Here is a 13,264-nt window from a genome sequence, read left to right as displayed (position 1 = left end):
ATCCTGAATAAGAGTATCAAGGAGCCAAACAAGAGGAGACTCCATCTATTCAAACTCAACAACACCTTCAAAAGAGGACAGAGCTTAATGAGCTAAACGGTCTGTTGAAGAATATGAGTCCTACATCGGAAACTTGACTAAATAAAATACAATATATAATGAATGGTTCCACTACTAATATTACCATGACCTTTTGTAATAAAATCATACACCTACTGGGCTTTGTAGGTATTTAAGTTAGGGACAATATCAGTGTTGTTGGTAGTGGGCCGATGACTCATCTCTCTGAATTTAACACAATCAGCCACACTATTTGCCTCTTGAAAAACATGCACAACACAGACAAGTGCATTATCATGCAAATGCAGTTTATAGTCTTCGATCATGCAAGTGCATTATCATGCGTCGCTCTCAAGACAATATATATATATATATATATATATATCTCCCCTTCTATTGAGGGATCCCTTAAATAATTTTATTTGAGGGACGCCCTTTAGGATACCCTACAATTTTTTTAAAAGAAAGTGATCGAATTGCATTCAAGTAGAATAATGGATTACACGGTGTTGAGGCCCAAAAAATCCATGGATTGGGCCCAAGCAATTATCAGCCCGATACAATATTCCATAAAGGAAAAAGAAAGGAAAAAGGGTCTATCACATGCAAGTTATAATCCACATGCCGTGCTAAATAAACAAATTATCATGATTCGCGATGAAAAAAAAATATATGATTAACTCATGCTAAGATTAAAACAATTCTTCCCAAGGGCGATAAATTAAAATATGCCAAGAAAAATGCCATACCGTTATCTCGCACTCAACTACGCTACGAGCCTAGGTGGGCCCAAGCCACTCAAAAAATCCGGGCTTGCTTGAGTGGGTTGTGGCATGGATGGCGATAAATCAACCTGGGACCCATTGATGGACCGAGAAATGGAAAGTCTCGGGTTGCTTGGGAGCCTCGAGACTCAAGCCATTTCTTAGTCCAAACATGTGGTAAGCAAGAGAGAAAAATAGCCCAAAAGCCCAAGCAAAATAACCTAGCCAGAGAAACCCAACCAAAAATAATAAGCCCAAATCGAGAAGCCCAAAGCAAGCCCATTTGCTTAGAAAGCCATCTTGGCCCTTAGAAAAAAACAAAATAGCCCACAAGAGCTTCATTTGAAAACAGAGAACACGTGAAGGAGTAGATGGCGGCTCCTTAAGCAAAGTCTTGAAACCAGTCCCAAGCCAAAGACATCAAAGAACCGATGAATACCATCCGCATCTTTGTCAAAGCATCCCTTGGACCAGCATACATTTGCACCTCTTTTCCTTCATCGAGTTCAGCCAAGGAAGAGGAAAGAAAGAAGAAAAACAGCAAACCAAGAGTGGAAGCTCTCATTGCACAGCCGGGAAAAGGAGGATGTTGAGCCCCCAAATCCTGAATTTATGAAAATAGACAGAAGCAATCTTTGCCAAGAAAGGGAAGTCGAGAAGGGGAGGAGAAAGGAAGAAAAGCTCAGCCAAATTAAGTAGAAGCCATTAGGGTTTCTTGAAAAATGGTGATTTCCGGCAGCTATAAATTGAGCCTTCCCCTACCCAACAAACTCAACTCACAACCTGCAGAGAGCAAGCTTTTCTCTCTATCTTGCAAAACTCAGACTCGCACTGTTCATCTTCTTCTCCAATTTGTTTTTCTTGGAAGAACCTCGCCTTTTTTTTTTTCTTTCTCTAGTCAAAGTCCCTCACAAAACACCTCATTCCTTACTTAGACACTTTCATTTCTCACAAACCAAGCCTAATTTCTCTCTTAGTGCTAAACCCATGTTGGTTTTGCTCCTCATGCCTCATGCCACTCATGCTGAGCTAAAAACCATCTGTAAGCATGCCAAAACTATCTGCAAGTCACTACTATTCTCATTGGTGAAGATTATCCAAAATATTTCCTAAGGTTTTGCTGCCCTTTCGAAGTATTTTGGGGCTTAATTTTCGAACCTAAACAAAAAGGGCAATCTCTCGGTCCGCTTTTTGCAGAGCCGTTAGCTGCAGGAAGGAAAAGTCCCCTACACACGGAACATGCCCTAAGGTGGCCTCATTAAAACATTCTTAGGAAAAACCCCAAATGACAAAACCTCTGAGTAAGAAAAAGTACCACACATACCAAAGATATACCAAAACCACAAGATCATAGAGAATCCTGAATAAGAGTATCAAGGAGCCAAACAATAGGAGACTCCATCCATTCAAACTCAACAACACCTTCAGAAGAGGACAGAGCTTAATGAGCTAAACGGTTTGTTGAAGAATATGAGTCCCCCATAGGAAACTTGACTAAATAAAATAAAATATATAATGAATTGTTCTACTACTAATAACACCGAAATTTTTTGTAATAAAACTCCACACCTACTGGGCTTTGTAGGTGGTTAAGTTGGGGACAATATCGGTGTTGTTGGTAGTGGATGACCCATTTCTCTGAATTTAACATGGTATTAGAGACGGTTGATTGATTGTGCCTGAATTGGGCCTTTACCTTTATCCCAATATGTAGTGTTCACATGTTGGGCGAATGTTTACCCATGTCTTTTACCCAATACGTGGTGCTCACGTGTTGGGCTTGAATGATTGATTCGATGTGGACTTGGTTCCACGTGTGGCCTATTATGTGATGGTCCCACGTGAGGGGGCGTGTTGAAGAATATGAGTCCCACATCGAAAACTTGATTAAATAAAATACAATATATAATGAATGGTTCTACTACTAATATCACCGAGACCTTTTGTAATAAAACCACACACCTACTGGGCTTTGTAGGTATTTAAGTTGAACAATATCAGTGTTGTTGGTAGTGGGCGATGGCCCATCTCTCTGAATTTAACACAGTCAGCCACACTATTCACCTCTTGAAAAACATGCACAACACAGACAAGCGCATTATCATGCAAATGCAGTTTATACTCTTCGATCATGCAAGTGCATTATCATGCGTCGCTCTCAAGACAATATATATACAGTCCCTTTCTATTGAGGGACGTTCTTTAGGGTACCATACAATTTTTTTCTTCTTCTCAATGATCCAAATTATCTATTTTTTAGTTCTTCATTCATAGATCATCATCACAAAAAATTAGACAAATCGAAAACCGTTTCAACATCCAATTGTGTCTTACAAAATCAATGAACACGGTGCTTCAAGAAAGTACTAAAATTTCAATAACTCAAATGAGTGGTCAAATGATATCGGATTCAATTAATTTTTTGTAGAGATGATTTTTGAATGAGTATCTACTAAATAGACAGTTTGGAATAGTGAAATACAATCCGTGGCTACAAAGAGTGTCAATAGATATATATATATATATATATATATATATATATAGTTGTCTTAAGAACTCTCCTTGTAGTTTAGACTATGAGCTTGTACTAAAAATAATTGATATATGATAATAATATCATTAAGAATTTCTTTTAAAAAATATAGAATTATTAACATCCTTAATTAAGGTGTGTCCAATAAAAAACCAACATCAGTATGGAATTTATATTTTATATTTTGTTCGGGATTGGGTTGCGACATCATCTTTCTTCTTTTTTTTTGGTCGAGGTTGCGACATCATCATTAAAGTTAAATTCGATTGTTTATGGAATTAAAATAGGATAGATTCTTCCACCCACTGTCAGGAGAAAGATTAAGGTGTGACTTTAAAATTCCGCGCATTCATAGCTTTTATCACCGCAAAATCCAAGAGCTCAAATCAATTTGCAAATTCGAAATCCCCCATATTTAGTATCCGATTTTCGAAGCATATATTTATCCAAACATCCAATCCAAAATTCTACTCAGTTTCCGATTCCTCGGCGTCCCTGTCTCTGTCCACCCACCAAGATCAATCTCCATCTCTCTCTCCTTCCAGTTTTGTCCCACCTATCTAAGGTACTTTTTCTTTTTTTTTTCTCTTTCTCATGTGATTGTTTGAATTATTGGTCTTCTGCAGTATTTTGAATCTTCTGATTGCATCAGAATTGAGTTGATATCTGCAAAGGGGTATATTTTATTTATTTGTTTTTGCTGATGATGGGTATTCTTTGAACATTCTGGTTGTAGCAAAATTTGATATTTGCAACAGGGCTTTGTTTTGTGAACCTTCTGATGATCCAAAATTTGATATTTTCAAAAGGGTCTGTTTTATTACATTGATTTTGTGTTTTTCCAGATTGATCTATTACTTTTGATCTTTAAAATTTGGATAATTGCATGTTTTCCTTTCCCAATTCTGTTATTTTATTTTCTGGAAATTTTGAATGGACTGACTTGACCTTCAATCTCTAGGCAGCTTGTCAACAAAGTAGCATATTACGATAACCATCTGTAATTTCTATGGATTTTATGCTGGTTGATATGCCTTTCTTCCTCAACACCATTGGGGAGGAAAGGTGAGAATAAGAGGAAATTTAAATTTACTAGCTTTTATAACAGATGAGGGGAAATTGAATCTTAAAACATCTCTGTTGTGAAACTTCATAATTACAATTACTTTCTCAATTTTTTCATGTTTATCTTAATATTTTGAAGACATATTCAACTCCATAGGAGTCATGGTATTACAGCTGCAACTGTTGAGGTGCCTACATCTTTCCCGGGGTGTCTGACAATGATAATTGAATCGCTTCAAAACTATGATCTCTCTGTACCATTAAATTAGTTGACACGCATTGCATGTGTGCATGTGTTTTCTGCTTTAGTTCTAGTAGATCTGTTTAGAGGACAACTCTCTTGAGTATTAGCCTTTTCCCTTGTCAATATGGTTGTTTGAAACTTACACATGACTGTCTTCTATTTCACAGGTGAAGAATATAACCCTAAGTTATATCAGAGCCACAAAGGCGTCCAACATTGTTAGATAAAAGAGGGAGGGTACTGGTCCGCGGAGGCAGTGGGACTTCTGCGAGCTTTGTGTCCTCTCTCGTACTTGTCAAAGTACAATAATTGCTCCTACAGATCTTTTGCTTAATGCACAAGTGGAGCTTGATTGGTTTCGCTGATGAGAGTGGGGAACTGTTGTGGAGGTTTATTTTTAAGCTGACATAATGGGTTCTGTTTGTTGTTGTTTGAATGCTGAGGATTTTGAAGACTATGTGAATCCAAACAGTTCTGCATATAGGAACTGTATCTGTCTTAGTTGCTTTATTGAGAACTTTCTAAATGTGGTATGCCTTCATCATCCTTGCTACTGAACTAGTTAATTTTTTTTTTCAAATCATTTTTAATTCCTAAGTTCCATATAGAATGCATAATGCGTTACTATTAGTTGTTATGATGTGGGACATAATTCTATGTTTCCTGTTTGTTAGATGATCTTGATGTTCTACTCCTCTTGTCACACTGTCAAGCTGATTGCTTTTATGTATGAAATTGAATTTTCATTTCAACCTCGTTACCAATATCTTATGGAACTGTATGCCAAAGAGCATTATTATTGGTAATTTTGCTGGAGACAGTGCTGCTTTTGTGCCCTCGCTTATCTGCTATTGTCTTGTAAGTCTTCACTGAGAGCATCTTATATAGGTTGTGAGACAATGAGAGAGAAGGATTTCTTTTTTTTTTTTTTTTTGTTTTGTTTTTTAAGTGAAGAGTTTTCATTATTAAGTTTGATTGTTGGAACTTTAAAAAATGTTTGCATGATTGGGGTTTTGAATGTGGGCACATATGAGTCTTCCTTTAAAGGTTAGTGATTTGGTTATATTCTTCTGGGAAGCAAAGGTTCATGCAGTTGCTTTGAGTAAGAGATTTGGCCTGTAAAACAGTTCAGCAAGAGATTTGAGTTAATTCCATAAATTACAATTTAATATTATTCGTGGAAACTTAAATCTTACGATGGAAGAATAACCCTTTTATCTTCTCTTATTTTGTAGTATACATCATTATTCAGAAGAGGAGAAGTGCATTCGATCCCATCATCCATTCAGGGGGCTGCATCGATGATGTCCTCAGCATCGCTAGACAACTCTATATCTGACATGTATCGTTCTCCTCCAAGGCCCTTGCCTTATGATGCTGACCCCAGATACATCCGCTTGCAACGGGATGGGTTGATTTCTAGGCGCGAGAAAGGCTCAAGTCATTCTCATGAGGAGGCTGAACCTCTAAGAAGTGATACTGATGCAGATTCTGAATGTTTGAGTACAGGAGAAAAATGGAATGGGTCTGCTTGTGAAGATGGAGTAAAAGAACATCGTTCCAAGTCCTCAATGAAGTTCTCATCAGCAAAAGCTACAACTGTAGTGGGGAACTTTTATATATCATCAGAAGACGAGGATGTCTGTCCAACATGTCTTGAAGGTATTTTTATTTGGGTTTTTTTTTATTGGTGTTTCTTCTTCTTTCTCACCTTGTGCGTCTGATGGTCATTTCCACTTCACACTACTCAACATGAATGATGACCCAGTCCTGTTTTCATTCTGTTAATTGCACATGTTTGTTTGCTGAATTGAATCAACTGTCCTGTTCATGTTATCTTTGCTTTGCTCCCCCAAAAATATTGTGCCCCTTCAGTAAACTGGACCTGAAGCTAGGAGGGAAGGGTCAGGTAGTGAGATACAGCATTCACGCCAAATGCTAGCTTTGTTAGGAAATAAGACTTGAACACTTACGTCAATTTGTAACGTTTGTGGCAACTTTGATTGGTTTATGATTCTGAAAATGTACCCTGATGGTTTATAACGTCTGAAATATGAGTTCTCATGTTTTTTTCGTTGCCCTTGTGTGCAGAATATACTCCAGAAAACCCCAAAATAATGACAAAATGCTCTCATCATTTTCACCTTGGTTGTATATATGAGTGGATGGAGAGAAGTGAAAGCTGCCCTGTTTGTGGCAAGGTAACAATAATTCTCTTACTTTTTATGTTTTCTTAGTTAATATTTCGTTTATAGTGATGATAATCTTTAGGTAGGCTCGGCTTTTAGTTTTATGTCCCAATATTTTTGAAATTTTAGATTAGTGTTATTTTGTTATTATTATTATTAGAATAGTTCTTCCTTTGTCTTTACTATAGTCCTATACACGTTTGGTATTTTACAACTAATGGATTGATAATTTTTCTGATCTACATTCAAGTGAAGTTTAGTTTAATTTAAAGCAAGACTCTTTTTTCCTGCAATGTGGATTTTGACTCCGGATTTTATTTGTTTGGCTTTTGTAGGTGATGGTATTCGATGAAACGACTTAATCACGATTGAAAGGTTTGTGTCGTTGATGAAGCCAACAACAGCTGAAGAGGTAGCATACTAAAGAAGTGATGCCATTGTGAATACCACATGTCAAAAAGTGTCATTGATCATAGTACATATAAACTTCATTTCTGATGACCATTGTTGTAAGTTCATTTTATTCCATATAATTTTTCTATGAAAAGAAATTTATGTGGTAGTTCTTGCATTGCTGTGTTCTCTGAACAGTAATTGCCTTTTGTGATGTAGAAAAGTGATTTATAGTTAATTTTTCACTTCCCTCAGAACCTATCAAACTCTCACACCTCTCATCTCTTCTTTGCACATTCTCTCCCTTCATGGTCTCTCTTAAACACCAGTCTTCATCTTTCCATTCAACAAATACATGCTATGAGACCAACTTTTACAACGTTATAAATCTCGTATTAGAAAGGAAAGACTGAACAACATTGTCCTAATTATTTGTCTCAATAACACAAGGATTGAGATATGTCAGTATATTTGCCCATACAATATATGTAAAAGCAGGATAAAAAGTGATACACATTAGGATAGTTGTATCGAGATGAATGTTCTCTTGCCGGATATCTAATATGTCGCTAGACTCTGAATCAAGATCGCATATTCAAATATGATTTCACTTAATGAATGATTCCGATTACACTCTAATAACACCACATACAAAATTGTTTAACAAAAGGAAATTACTCAGCATTTAAAAAATATTTCCAAGGTCTGCATTCTTATTGGAGCTGGGGAGTGAATGCTTTAAGATGTGAAGTTGTATCATTTTGTAGCTGCTTCAAAAGCAGCTAGGAAGACCTCAGTTGGTTGGGCACCAGCAAATTCTTCCTTTCCATTAATCTGCCAAAAGAACCAAATGATTAGTAGTGATGGATCTATTTGGCTAATCAAACAAAACCCAAATTTTGAAAAGAAAAAAAGAAGTGAGTTTTCATCACCCACCACAAAATATGGGATTCCTTTTACTTCTGAGTACTTCTTAAGCTCTTCCTTGACCTTCATTGCATCATAACGAGCGAGGTCAGTTCCATTCAAAAATATATAGAAGAAAGTTTGGGGTTTGGTTTATTTCTGAGAAAGGAGTGACTGTTGCAGGATTCTAGTTTTAATTTGGCCTGTTTTGGAACCAAAGGATCATAACAAAAATTCCACAATCCTCTATCTGGTTTTTGCTGTCCTTCAACATAGCTTGGCCTGGAAAATAATAGGAACATGAAGGAATTGGTGAAGAACAGACCTCAGTGAGCCCATTGTTGGGGTCATCAAGAAACACTGCTGCCCCTTCTATTTCAATCTTTTCAGCACATTTCAGAAGATAATCCCTGCACCCAAAGTGCAAATGTTTGTGCCTCTTTTAAGTTTTAAATTAGATTAAGGATGTAAAAGTACTTAACCCAGAACATATCTTTGCATCCATAGCCGTTGCTTGAAAATTAAGAATAGATTAATCAATCCTCCCCATGTTACAAAACTAAACAAGAGAATAAATCACCATATGCAATCTTACCTGTCCCCAATGAATCTCCCATCTGTGAAATATCCAAGACAGATCTCATCCACAAGATCATGCTGCTTATCATGATCCTGCAGCCCAGCAAAATATATAAGCCTGTGACTCTCAATAGTATTTCCCCTGCACATGTTTTACACAATATTTGTTAACACATTAGACCACCACCGAAAAAATCCTTGTTTCCATGCTTTCCCTCTATGTGAAATTGTTTGTTTACACACACAAACACACAATCAGCCTGAAAAATGAAAGAAAGAAAAATCAATGTCTGCACTTACGTGAGTCCCTCGATCTTATAGGTCATGTCATGGTTTGAAAAGATCTGCAAATTGTGAAAAGGAAACATAACAATGAATACCACTTAAAACGAGCAACCAAATCAAGGAGAAAAACTTCCCCATCCCCGTTTCACTGCCCCATTTCTCTATTTCTCTCCTCCTGTCACCTATCAGATGAGGAGAGAGATAGAAAGAGGGGGACGATGAAACAGGGATAGGGAAGTGTTTTATGTATATATTACATACATCCGCCATACGGGTCTCAAACACTTCAGCTACATCAGCGCCCATCTTTGCATCATAAAACTCTTTCTTGTAAATGCCTTCTTTAGGGACTTCAGGATCAATTTGAAATGGATGCCATCTGAGCTCAAACTCGTATCGATCATTACCTTCCACTAGAGCTTTGTCAAGGTTCCTTTTGCCCACAAAGCACCATGGACACACAGTGTCTGCAATTATATCAATTTCCACAAGCTTTTTCTTGATTCCAGCCATATCTGCAACTGTATCCCGACAATATTTAACACTCAAACTAGATGGTGAAATTGGCACTCAAACAATTGCTGCCAATATGGCAACCATGACATATATAAGAGCCACCAAATTCATCAAATCATATATACATTTATATCTATATTAACTGTTTTAATGTCAACCCAACCGTGCATGTAAAGAAGGATTTTTTTTTTTTTTTGGGACGAATGTAAAGATGGATTTGAAGTTGTATGTTTTAGTTTCATGAAAGTTTGCTCACAAGTCATTACTTACACGTCCATAAATTTGTGAAAGCTGCCTGCCACTTGGAGGAGAGAGGGTTACGGATACCTTGTGGACTTCAACGTTTTTTTTTTTCTTTTGTCCTTTTCCACTTGGAAGGCTTTACCGCCTACCACGTAGCTCAAAGTCAAAAACAGAAACTGTCCACAAAGCCTTGGCTCCAATGCTACCTTAACCATGAATGGGTTTTTTGTTGTTTTAGGTTTCGACCCATGTAACCTTGACCATGAATGTTGCTCGATGTCCTTTATTTTTGGGGACAATGTTGTTGGATCTCAACTATTATTGGGATCAGAGACCATAAGTTCAACAATTAGTTGAAAGAAAAAAAGAAAACAAGGAGATAGCATTAGTAAAGATTGTAAGATGAATTTCAAGAATTGTTTTTTAATAACGTTGTCTACGATATACATATCTAAATGATCAAGGGCGGAATCAGAAATTTTTCAACGGGTGGGCTAGCTAAAGTTATTAGCTTTAAAATTTAGTGATTATTTTTTTTTTGGTACTTACAATTTCTATAGTCTTTCTAGAAATAAAAGTAAACATTAAATCATATAAGCAAGCCCATTGATGCACATTACACTCCGCATAACTTTTGGCATTGCCAGGATACAGCCATAACAATCCCAACTATTTGTTTAACTCCCTCACACCTTTTGGACCCTATACAATATCACAACTCTCACATCATGAGAAGATTCACACTCAACATTAGTTACATTACACAAAACAAAGAAAACTACTAGTTATATGCATTCAATATATGTTTTCAAGGTTGCATTCTTATTGGAGATGGAGAGTGAATGTTTTTTAATGTGAGGCTGCATCACTTTGTGGCTGCTTCAAAAGCTCTCAAGAACACCTCAGGCGGTTGACCGCCACTTAGTTCCTGCTTCCCATTATTAATCTGCCAAAACAGTCAAATGATTCATAAGTAATGGATCTATTAATTGGGCTAATCAAACAAAAGTTCAATTTTCATAATGTGAGTTTTCATCACCCACCAGAAAATGTGGGACTCCATTTATGTCTTTCGTGTACTTCTTGAGCTCCTCATTGACCTTCATTTTACCGAACGAACAAGGTCAGTTCTATCAAAGATATTGTAGAAATTCTAGTTTTAGGAAAGGAGCACAGTAAATCTACACAATGCTCAATTTGGTCGCAAGAAAACAGAATCGTATGATTTGAATCAGCAAGCTCAACAGTTCAACTCCAATCTTCAAACACTCAGCCAAAAATAGTGACACAAAGGAATCAGTGAACAGACCTCATTGAGTCCATTGTTGGGGTCTTCAAGAAACTCTGCCGCCCCTTCTACTCCAATCTTTCTAGCACTTTCCAAAAGAAATTCCCTGTATCCAAATTGCAAATATTTGTGCCTCTTAATTCAGATTTTAGAATGTAAAAGCATTTAATTCTAGGCCGCTCCTTCCATAAAAGTTAAAACTACCCGTAACCATTTTCAGGAAATATATGTTTTGACGTCCCTTCTTGACCTTATCATCTTAGGGGTAAGGAAGTGTCATATATTGGTTTACTCTGATCAGGAACATATATAGCATCCAATTCTCAACATATAGGATCGACACATACAACATGCTTGATGCTTCAGAACTTCAGAAGAGACATGATACAGCAAACTGTGGGCTGACAATCTTTCATTTTTCATTTGACTGGTGAGTTTTACAGGAAAAGACAGAAGCGCACTCTCTCATACACCATGTGATATTTGAAAAGAAGTAGAAGGTTTACATTTAACACATGCCGCAAACTATACAAGAGAAGAAATCACTATACACAACCTTAAGGTAAACAGATATAAAGGTCATCAAAAAGTGACCTAAAACAGTGCTTAATTACCTGTCCCCAATGTATTTTTCCTGTGTGAAGTATCCAAGAAATAGCTCACCCACAAGCTCATGTTGCTTCTCATGACCCTGAAGCCCAGCAAAATATATAAGCCTGTGGCTATCTAGAGTATTCCCCCTGTACATGTTTGACACAATGTTAATACATAAACTATCATTTAGTTCCTTTTCCAGGCCTTCCCTCCATTATCAATCTGTTGTTTACAGTGTACACTGTCAGCATAACAATGCAAAAGAAAAAGTAATATCCTTTCGACTTACGTGAGTCCAGACAGGTTATATTCCAGGCCATGGCCTCTGAAAATCTGCAATTTTCAAAGGGGACAGAATGAATAACTAGACAGACCCGATAACATCTTGCAACCAAATCAAGGCCATTCATTTAGCACACCATACTATGACAGAGGTAAGCATAAATGTTAATGTTGTACTTTTTATATATAGACAGATCCATAGAATTACACGAATACCTCTGACATCCGAGACTCCATCCGTCCAGACATGCCAGATCCAAATTTTTCCTCATAGTACCTCTTCTTATCAACACCTTCTTTAGGGGCATTAGGATTAAGTTGAAATGGATGCCATCTAACCTACAAAAAATTTATACACTAACAGTAGTTTAGTATTGATGGAACAACAACAACAATTTATGTACAGTGTGACAGTAGTTTAGTATTGATGGAACAACAACAACAATTTATGTACAGTGACAACAATAGTTTAAGATGGAAGAACAAAACAACAAAGATCAACAAGAACAAGAAAGAAGATAACCTCAAAGTCGTATCGATCACGAGATGCCTCTAAAGCTTTGTCAAGATTTTTCTTGCCCACAAAGCACCAAGGGCATACAGTATCTGAAATGATATCAATTTGGATAAGCCTTTTCGCAGCTGACCCACCAGCCATAGTTTTATCTTTTATGCAGTGTTTTCTGCCACAAAATTAACACATGAAATTGGTGCTCGATACAATTCCCGGAAATTCAGATATCAGGGGTCACCCAATTCACAATTCATATCATCTTACAAAGATTGATGGTTTTAATATCAACCCACAAACACACATACAAAGATTGATGAAACAAATTAAATGAATCTAAAGTACAAGGCTTTGATTGCTTACCCGTCTGTCAGCTTATCAAAGCTGCGACTTGGAGAGTTGGGCAAGAGAAGAAGACAATTCTACGCGTTGTGGCTTTACGGATACTTTGTGAACGTTTTCAATTTCTTCTACCACCTTTTCTGTTTTTTTATTTCTCTCTCTTCTGTTCAGGCTTCAACACCTACCACGTACCTCTCAAAGTCGGAGAAAAAAGTCCACAAAGCTAAGCTAGAAATGACATACACATAAGCGGAAAAATACGTATCTACCAACACAATCAAGTGAAATTACGTAAAAACTATGGCTTCAAGAAAATATATTCTATATGTCCACTCAACTGACATCTCTTTCGTCAATATCGCTTGTATAAAAAAATTTAAAACTTATATTGTAGTTTGTCCATGACATGAATATTGTATTTGTAGTCAAATTATTATTTTTAACATGTAACATAAAGTTTACTGATTTTA

The 13,264-nt window shown here is 36.7% G+C and overlaps 3 protein-coding genes across 4 annotated transcripts; 1 reads left to right on the top strand and 2 right to left on the bottom strand.

The window, feature by feature from the left end:
• The first annotated feature begins 3,522 nt into the window (after positions 1-3,522).
• Positions 3,523-7,505, top strand: LOC103329583 (E3 ubiquitin-protein ligase At3g02290-like). 2 transcript variants are annotated; one of them, XM_008232076.3, is made up of 5 exons: positions 3,523-3,922; positions 4,834-5,196; positions 5,902-6,328; positions 6,758-6,867; positions 7,191-7,505. In XM_008232076.3, the coding sequence occupies exons 2-5, from the start codon at positions 5,077-5,079 to the stop codon at positions 7,215-7,217; spliced, it is 684 nt and encodes a 227-aa protein (XP_008230298.1). In that variant the 5' UTR covers positions 3,523-3,922; positions 4,834-5,076; the 3' UTR covers positions 7,218-7,505. The 2 variants fall into 2 exon arrangements, with proteins under 2 accessions (XP_008230298.1, XP_088906059.1); XM_089049933.1 differs by having other exon boundaries at positions 6,758-7,271.
• Positions 7,506-7,837: 332 nt separating this feature from the next.
• LOC103329582 (oxidoreductase bty37-like) lies at positions 7,838-10,204 on the bottom strand. The gene is made up of 6 exons (XM_089049934.1): positions 9,280-10,204; positions 9,034-9,077; positions 8,750-8,875; positions 8,480-8,564; positions 8,185-8,238; positions 7,838-8,082 (listed from the first exon to the last, which is right to left on the bottom strand). The coding sequence occupies exons 1-6, from the start codon at positions 9,529-9,531 to the stop codon at positions 8,005-8,007; spliced, it is 639 nt and encodes a 212-aa protein (XP_088906060.1). The 5' UTR covers positions 9,532-10,204; the 3' UTR covers positions 7,838-8,004.
• Positions 10,205-10,339: 135 nt separating this feature from the next.
• LOC103329581 (oxidoreductase bty37-like) lies at positions 10,340-13,031 on the bottom strand. The gene is made up of 8 exons (XM_008232073.3): positions 12,816-13,031; positions 12,465-12,624; positions 12,158-12,280; positions 11,949-11,992; positions 11,680-11,805; positions 11,087-11,171; positions 10,821-10,877; positions 10,340-10,723 (listed from the first exon to the last, which is right to left on the bottom strand). The coding sequence occupies exons 2-8, from the start codon at positions 12,597-12,599 to the stop codon at positions 10,643-10,645; spliced, it is 651 nt and encodes a 216-aa protein (XP_008230295.1). The 5' UTR covers positions 12,600-12,624; positions 12,816-13,031; the 3' UTR covers positions 10,340-10,642.
• Positions 13,032-13,264: the final 233 nt, after the last annotated feature.

Source organism: Prunus mume, linkage group LG4 (genome assembly GCF_029339155.1).
Source record: "Prunus mume cultivar Tortuosa linkage group LG4, ASM2933915v1, whole genome shotgun sequence".
In the NCBI taxonomy this organism is placed as follows: domain Eukaryota; kingdom Viridiplantae; phylum Streptophyta; class Magnoliopsida; order Rosales; family Rosaceae; genus Prunus; species Prunus mume.
Note: the sequence above shows the minus strand (reverse complement) of the source record. Positions and strands in the feature narration are given on the sequence as shown.